The sequence below is a fragment of the Galeopterus variegatus genome, unplaced genomic scaffold (assembly GCF_000696425.1).
Source record: "Galeopterus variegatus unplaced genomic scaffold, G_variegatus-3.0.2 Scaffold8828, whole genome shotgun sequence".
Lineage (NCBI taxonomy): Eukaryota > Metazoa > Chordata > Mammalia > Dermoptera > Cynocephalidae > Galeopterus > Galeopterus variegatus.
The window spans coordinates 54,308-62,660 of record NW_007734939.1 but is presented as its reverse complement, the minus strand read 5'-3'; the positions used below and the strand labels follow the sequence as shown (position 1 = coordinate 62,660).

At 59.0% G+C, this 8,353-nt stretch overlaps 1 protein-coding gene across 1 annotated transcript in view; it reads left to right on the top strand.

The window, feature by feature from the left end:
* Nucleotides 1-734: 734 nt before the first annotated feature.
* NCLN (nicalin) overlaps nt 735-8,353 on the top strand; it is a 29,363-nt gene continuing 21,744 nt past the window's right edge. The window contains exons 1-6 of the mRNA XM_008593176.1: nt 735-918; nt 2,934-3,006; nt 3,897-4,048; nt 4,190-4,336; nt 4,634-4,786; nt 7,941-8,131. Of these exons, the coding sequence (XP_008591398.1) occupies nt 735-918; nt 2,934-3,006; nt 3,897-4,048; nt 4,190-4,336; nt 4,634-4,786; nt 7,941-8,131 (900 nt within the window). The remainder of the gene's footprint in view (nt 919-2,933; nt 3,007-3,896; nt 4,049-4,189; nt 4,337-4,633; nt 4,787-7,940; nt 8,132-8,353) is intronic.

Genomic DNA, 8,353 nt, shown 5'->3' with positions numbered 1-8,353 from the left:
ATCATCCTTTAAAAACTATCATGATTTTTTAATTCTTTTTTCATTCATTCATCTAAAAATTGTATAGACTACTCACAGTGTGCAGGGCCTTGTGCTAGGTTCTGAGGATACAGCAAGGCACCAAGCTGACAAAAGTCTTCGCCCTCATAGAGTTTAACATTTACATCCTGGGGAGTTTTAAGTGATTTTTCCCACGGAAATTTCTGCCTGGAAGACTACAACTCCCGTGAGCCTTTGTGCCTGTTCTGGAACTACAGTTCCCAGGAGACCTAGCGCAGAAAGACGGATACTTCCTCTTTCCTTCGTTCTCAACTTCCTTCCGGGTCGCAAGGTCACGTCCTGCCCCCGCCTGTCGCCAAAAACGGGATTTAAAAAAGTTCCATTACAAATTGGTGTTTTGAAGTCTCTGTATTTCCTAACTTGGATTTTATGCGATATTTCAGCAGTGTCATCCAAACAGTCCTCCGCGGATTCCTTCAGGGGGTCCCCGAGTGTGGGCCTACAACTCCCAGGTGGCGCCGCGCGCGCCGGGCGGACTACAACTCCCAAGAGACAGCGCGGCAGCAGGGGCGGTCCGCGGCGGTGCCCGCAGGACCCCCGGGGCGGGTTCGGGCTGCCCAGCGCGGCGCCCGTAGGACCCCGGCGGCTACCCATGCTGAGGTGAGTCCGCGGGAGCTGCCGCCGTCGTCTCGTCCCCTTCGCCGCCGCCCCGCGCGGCCCCGCCGCCGACCAGGATGCTGGAGGAAGCGGGCGAGGTGCTGGAGAACATGCTGAAGGCGTCGTGCCTGCCGCTCGGCTTCATCGTCTTCCTGCCCGCCGTGCTGCTGCTGGTGGCGCAGCCGCTGCCCGCCGCCGACGCCGCGCACGAGTTCACCGTGTACCGCATGCAGCAGTACGACCTGCAGGGCCAGCCCTACGGTGCGTGGACCCCCGGCCGGGCCCCGGGCAGGTCGGAGCCCGGCTGTCCTGCACCCCCGGCTCTCCCCGGCCCGCGCCCCGGGACCCCCGTCCCCCGCAGCCCCCGGCCTTGGCTCTTGGTCCCGTGCCCGAAGTCGACCCCCCTTCGAGGCCCTGTTTCTTCCCGGGCTCTGGGCTCTGTCTGGTCCTGGCATCCCCCTAACCAAGCCTCCCTGGCCGCCTCCCACCTCCCAGTTCAGTCCCCTCGCCTTTGGACCCCACTTCTCGTCCCCTTCTTTGATGCATTTCGGCCCCCCTCAGCTCAGCCTCGGCACCCCCTGCTTCCCAGAACCCGGGATTTCTTGATTGTCTCTGACCCTGGGTCAGCACCCTCCGAGTTACAGTCCCCAGAACCCTCGGGCCTGGGTCCTGTCCAGCTCCCCAGCGCAGTCCTGACTCCGGCGCCCAAGTCATTCTAGATTCCCTTGTCTCCTCTTGGCTGGAGCTGTCTCTGGGATTCCAGAACCTTCTGGTCTCTGGTTTTTCTTCCTTGCAGCCTGACTCTGGTAGGTTCCTGAAAGTCAAGGCCTGACCTCCCCATGAAGGAGCCCCCCTCATTTCTGAGCCCCAATTCTCTTGGGCTGGTTTCTCTTACTGGAATGTCTCAGGCCCAGCCTCTGTCCCCTGGACCTTGAGCCTCTGCCAGGCCGTTGGGGAGCCCCAGTTTCTGGAGACGTACCCACACTTCCCCTAAGATCTCTTTTCGCTCCAAAGTTATGTTGTTTCCATTTAGGGCAGTGGTTGTCAACCCAGGGGACATTGGGTGATGTCTGGAGACATTTGTGGTTGTCATGACTAGGAGGAGAGGGGGATGCTCCTGGCATGGAGTGGGTGGAAGCCAGGGACGCTGCTCAGCACCTGCAGTCCCGAGGACGGCCCACCACAGGTAGTGATTCGGCCGCAAATGTCTCAAGTAGTGTCAAGGGGGAGAGACCCTGGGTTAGGGTGATGGTCTAGACCCAAGGCCCCAGGCTCCGGGGGGTGGGAGTAGAAGGCTAGGAGCCCCTAAAGTCGTGAGCACATTTTATGCGTTGTTTTGGCATTTTTCTGGGGAAAGGGTCAGTGCCGTCAGTGGAACTGTCTGCCCTGTGGATGTGGACGGGTTTGGTATCATTGCTGTTCGATATGGAGCCACCAGCCACAGGCGGCCTCTGAGCCCTAGAAATGGGGCCTGTGCAGCTGAGGAATGGAATTTTTAGTGCTGCTAATTGTAATAAACCCAAATTGCCACGTGTGGCTAGCAACCACCAAGAGGGGCAGCACAGATGTAGAGCTTTTGTGGGACTTCCAGATGAGTCTGGAGTCCAGAGGGCCCAGCTCTGAGAACTTGAGGTAACCTGTTTCTCCAGATCCTGTTCCAGTCTCTCACCCTTTCTGGTTCACACCCTCGAGACATTGCTTAAAGTCTCCTGTCCAGCCTCCCCAGCACACCCCCCTTCTCTTGGGCCCCGTGGGTGAGTGGGAGCTCCAGCCTGGACACCCTGAGACGCACCTGGCTGGCTCAGACAGTGTCCCGCGTGCAGCTGAAGCGGCCCCTTTCTCTCCCCCTCCAAACCTGCCCGTGGGTGTTGGCTGAATCTGTTGAGCAGACAGCACTGCTGCCTGTCTCCAGCGGGACAGGCTTCCCAGTTTGTAAAAGTCGCAACTTCCCTCCGTTGGGATCCTCATGGGGCCTTCCCTTCTGTTTCCCAGCCCCCATATGTTGGCCCAATTGCCTTCCCCTGTCCCTGGGCCCTTTCTTCTCAGCTCCTTCCCTTCTTTTCCCTAAAGCTTTCTCTTTCCATCCTTTCTCTTGAGTCCTTTGCCCATAATTCCCTCTCCCTTTCTCTCCCTGTTTCTGTTTCTGTGTCTCTCTGTGTCTCTCTCTCTTCTCTCTCTCATCTTTCCACATGGTTTCTCTACTTGGCATCTGCAGAATCCAGATTCTTTTCCTGACCTGGCATCTTTCCCCATGGGCCCTCCTCCCTGGCCCCTAGAAACCCAGATGCCTCCTCCCCACATGGAGACCAGCTTCATCCAGCCAGTCCATAAAGACCATGGGCTCCGGGGGTGAGCAGAGGGGTCCTCGTGGGGTGACCAACCTTCCCAGCCTTAGTATTTCTCATCTGCAACTCCAAGAGGCAAAGGTCCAGCCCTTGAAGGTCAGACCAGGCCCCACGCATGCAGTGGGGAGCATGGCTATCTGGGAGGGGCTGCACCTCCACAATGCTTCCATGTCCTCTGACAGCAGCCCAACACCCAGTGTGGCACGGGCCACAGCCCTGGAGAGAAGAGCTGTTCTGCTCCATCACTCCGGGTCAGTTGCAAACTCCTGATGTCTTAAGCACCCTCTCTCCAGTACCCTGCCGCCCCCGGGCTCCCCCGCTGCCAGCCGCAACCCTTCCTGGCTGGGAACAACTTTCCCAACTTCCTTCTTGCCCCTGTTGAGAAACGCAGGGCCAGGCGGGTGCTCTTTGTACTTGGGTGAGGGCTGGGTCTGAGGATAATTAGGCCGCAGGGAGCCTTACCTTGCCCCCACCACCACCACCTCCAAGTGGACTCTGGTCCTTTTTAGGTGATCTGCTTTCTCTGTGTGAGTCTTTCTGGCTGTTCACAATAGGAGGCATTTGTTGAGCGCTTACTGTGTGCCCTGCTGTGTTTAGTGCTTCACGTGCCCCAGCCCGGTTAATCCCCACAGGGACCTACAAGGTGAGCCATGCTTGGGAGGCCTGGCTCCTGGGACCCATGCTGACCAGACTTTTCCCAAGCCCCTTAATCTAGGAGTCCAGCTAGCCATAAGTCAAATCTGGCCCACCACCTGCTGCTGTAAATAAAGTTTTATTGGCATGCAGTTACACCCACCCGTTGATGGCTGTCTCTGGCTGCTTTGTGCTGAAATGACAATCGCTGACTCCTGTTCAGGTCTGGGCCTGTTACTGGAACCAGTGACATCTGTCCAGGTGCCCAGTGCCCACCTTTGTGGCGCCCACCAAGTGTAACCTCTACCTGTCCAGACGCAAGCTGAGGGGGACGGTGCTAATTGCAGCCTCATGCCTGCTGAGGGCTGTGTTTACGCCCCTCCCGACCCTGGCGCCGGCTCTCAAGGGAGGATGTACCCGTGGGGTGCTCAGAGAGGGTGTGGAGACAGACCTTGTTACAGAAAGCCCACTGGGCCCTGAACAGGGGAGGGGAGCGTGATCTCGGCTGGTACTGGTGTGAGGGGGTCTCATGGGGGTTGGTCTTCATCCTACAGACGAAACCCATGACCTTCGGGGAGTTCTGGGGGTGCTGACATGCACCCTTTCTGCCTCCGACATGCTGGGTGCTGCGGGCACCTCCCTTCCTGGGGAGCGGGGTCCTCAGTCCTACTCTGTAGAAGCTCTAGGCCCAATGAGACCCAGTGAGAGGATGCTCAGGCTTCTAGCTGGGCACACAGTAGGCTGGACAGGTGTTCCTCACCTCCCCACCCACATGAGGTGATATTTGAGCTGCCCCTGGGAGGCCAAGGGCGCCTGGGGGAGGGACACTCTGGGCATTCCAGGAACTCAAGGACTTCCCCAAGGTCTCTGCCTTCTCCCTGCTGGGCCTCCCAGGGGACCCTGGAAGGGGAGCAGGGGCGGGGCCTGGCCTTGGGAGCTGGTTCTCTGCCACCACTTCCTGGTTGCTCCTGGGACCACCTGCATCCCCCCGGGGATAGGTGTCCTTTCCATGTCCTTCCTGCCCTCCACCATCAGAACGCTGCCCTGGAGCCGGCCCCTCTGCCTGCCTGCTTCCCCGGATGGAACATTCCTGGAAAGCAGAAATGGGTTTGTGCTCCTGGCCCCCAGCCCGAGGCTCAGCACAGGCCCAGGTGAGTGTCCGCGTCTGTGAGGGAGTGAACGTACTGCCCCTGGCAGCTCCCCCAGCCTCGACCTTGGTCGTTGGGCGGGCAGGCTGGCTCCCACAGGGAGGCACGATGGCTCTTTGTGTCGTTATTTTTGAGCGCTTCCTGCGTGGGTCCGAACTGGAGGCCCTGAGGGCCACGTCCACGCACGTGCGCTGGGGATTGCCTGCTGGCTCCACACTGGCTTGCGTGGCACTGCACGTGGTTTGGACCCGATGCTTTCCTTTCACGTGTGGGTGATTTGACATAAGGGTTAGGGTTTCTGGTGTCCCAGTGTGGCCACCCGGGCCTGCATCCCAGTTGAGTGCTGGTGGCCCCAGGGAGGGCCCTGTGCTCTTGGGTGTCCTTCCAGTGCCACTTGGGTGGAGGTGGAGGCAGCTCAGTATGTGGCACAAGATCCATATGCAGAGTTACGAGGACGGTCCCTGCCCCACTGCTGTCTGGGGCGGAAGGTAAGGAGGACCTGCAGTTCATTGATGAGTGGATTCAGCCTTCTGTGAAGCACTGCTGTGTGCCGTGTCCCCCCCATGGGGAAGTCAAGACGGTCCCAGAGCTTAGGAGACTTTGTTTTGGAGGAAGCTGTCCTGATGGACACCAGAGGCAGACAGTGCACAGTGAGAGTTTTGTATTTGTTCGTTTATGCAGCCTTTGGGGGCCTTAAGTGGGTTAGATCCTGAAATGAGCCCTGGAGACCCAGGAGCATCCGGCCAGATCTGTGCAGCCAAGGAGCTCCTGCTAGACCAGGGAGCCTGTGTCTCCAGAGCTGTAAGCTCTGATCACTTCCTAACCCCTAGAGGCCCCAGGGAACAGGCATGTTCTGGGTCCATCCATTTAAGAGCTGAAGCTGATGTGTGGAAGGTTGTTATTCTGAAATAGCCAGGCATTCCCTGCCCTGTCATTGGGGGGCTGCCTGAGCCCATTTCCCACCCATCCATGGGGACAAATGGCCCCTGAGGGCCAGTCGCTTGCACCACTTCAAGATGTCACATACTTTAACAAAAAAGAAAATAAGAAAAAAGAGAAGGAAACAAAAGACATCACATACTTTTAGGTTTTGGCTCCTCTCTCATGGCTCCTGTATTCGGCGTTCAGCATGGCGTCTTCCAGGTGACTTTCTCCAGCACAGTGTCCTCTCTTTGTCCTCAAGGAAATCTCTCAGGCAGCCAGTGCTCACGTGCTCTGTGTCCCACCATCCTTACAGAGAAAAGTTCTCTGTATGGTTCTGATTCCAGCCTGCCCCTTCTTTCTGGGTGGGGGCCTGAGATTGCACTGGAAAAGCTGGCGAGCCAGGGGTCCAGCAGCCTCTCGCTCCCTCTGATTGTCTGGGTCATTCTTAGGAGAGAGGTGGGAGATGGCACTTGGGCATAGGGTGGTGGGTCTCACCTGGGGCGATTCGGCTCCCAGGGGACACTGGGCCATGTTTGGGGACATCTGTGGTTGTCACAACTGGGAGGAGCTCCTGGTATGGAGGGGTGGAGGTCAGGGACACTGCTTAGCACCGGCAGTGCCCAGGACGGCCCCATTATAGAGCGTGATCCAACCTTGAACGTCCAGTGCTGATGCGGACACCCTGGTGTGTCTGGAGCTCTCTGAGGGGCCATGGGAGGGGCTTTGGCTTTTGTTCATTTGCTCAGCTGGTGGTCGGTGCTGGGGACATACAGCTGGGAACAGAATCCCTGCCCACGGGAACCCCCAGTCTAGTTAGGGAGGTCAACACCAAGGAAACAAACCTGTTCTAGATGATGCTGAGACCAGCCGAGGAGGCGAACAGTCCGAGCGAGCCCCGGCTGGTCAGGGAGGATGCGCCAGGTGTCTGCACGGTGCCTGGGGCTGTGCTGGGGGCCAAACGCAGCCTGGTCAGGGAGGAGGGCTGGGATTTGGTCAGCCGGCTACCGTGGGGCCGATGCCACACCAGGCCCTGTGTCCGGGAGCCTGGAAGACTCCGATAGAGAGAGAGGAGGAGCTGGTCGCCTCTGGCTGCGGCCTTCCAGTCCCCATACTGCCCACTACTGACATTCTGTGTGTCACATGGGGCCTGACCACGCGGGTGACGGTAGCAGCCCTGTAGAGAGGAACGAGAGCAGCTGGTCACCAGTAAAGAACTTGGCTCCAAAGCTGCCACGTCCCGTCCCTCTCAGAGGGGAGTCATGCTGGTGAAGCCAGCGCCCCACAGCACCTGGAGCTTGGCAGCAGCCGGTGGATTCTCACGGGGTGCTGAGATGGATGGGGACAGACACATGAGGGATGATGGCTTTGGGGGGGAGGCCCAAGTGCGCCTGAGCAGTGTCCTGCACACCAAGAAATGGGGGACCAGCATGCCAGGGGAAATGCCACAGCAATGAAAGCGGGAGCCCCGTGCTGGTTTGCAGAGCTGCAGCCAGTTCTGCCCAGCGAGGCAGTGGCACCCGGGGCTTTCCCCTGCGACTCTGTCCCCCCATCCCTGCCTCAGAGACACATCACAGTGGGGGCTCCTGGGCTTGTGCCGCCCCTGGGTTTCAAGAAAACTTCAATTTCCAAGGTCATGAGGGCGGTGTCAGCGAGAACAGGTCCAAGGGGGCTCCGTTGTGATGTGGCTGCTTAGTGCAGGGATTTTAGCCTGGGGTCCAGGAGCAGGCTTCAGGCTGAGAACACTCCAGAACAAGGGTCACAGAGGAAGTGCAGCCTGCGGGCAAGTCCAGCCCTCTCCTGTCTTTATAAATCAGGTGCTGCTGGCACACGGCCACACCTGTCAGTTGACCTGCTGTCTGTGGCTGCTGGTGTCCTGCAAAGCTGGAGATAGTTGCTCTCTGACCCTTTGCAGAGAAAGTTTGCTGCCCTGGTTTATGGTTACAGGCGAACTTTTGCATGGGTCGGGGGGAGTGTGATTTCTCCAGAAGGTCTGTGACTCATTAGGGTTAAAAGTGTCATTGGACCCATGGGCAGTGGGGTGCATGGGCTGTAACAGGACGTGCACGTGACAGGCTGGGGTCACCTGGGAGGCTCCCGAGTCGGTGGTCTCCCAGGTGAGGGCCCCGTGTCCAGGGAAGGCCCATGTCTCGATCCGGGGCTGGGGCCGGATCCGGATGGATGCCTGGTCCTGGATCTGCCCCATCTGCTGAGGGTGACCCTGCCTCTCCCACAGGCACTCGGAACGCAGTGCTCAACACGGAGGCGCGCACCGTAGACGCGGATGTGCTGAGCCGGCGCTGCGTCCTCATGCGGCTGGTGGACTTCTCCTACGAGCAGTACCAGAAGGCCCTGCGGCAGTCAGCGGGTGCCGTGGTCATCATTCTGCCGCGGGCCATGGCTGCCGTGCCCCAGGACGTCGTCCGGGTGAGCACCTGCCCCTTCCCCACACAGGCTGGGGACCCCCCAGCACAGGTCCAGAAGCTCCTGTTGGATTTGATGTCAGCTGTGTGACCTTGGGCAGGTCGCTTCACCTCTCTGAGCCCTTCAGAAAGTGGGATGGTTGTTCCCTATCCTCACTGGTCCTCTTCAGGGGGCAATTCTGTCCCCAGAGGGGCATTTCGGGAGGGGGTGCTCAGCACCTGTAGT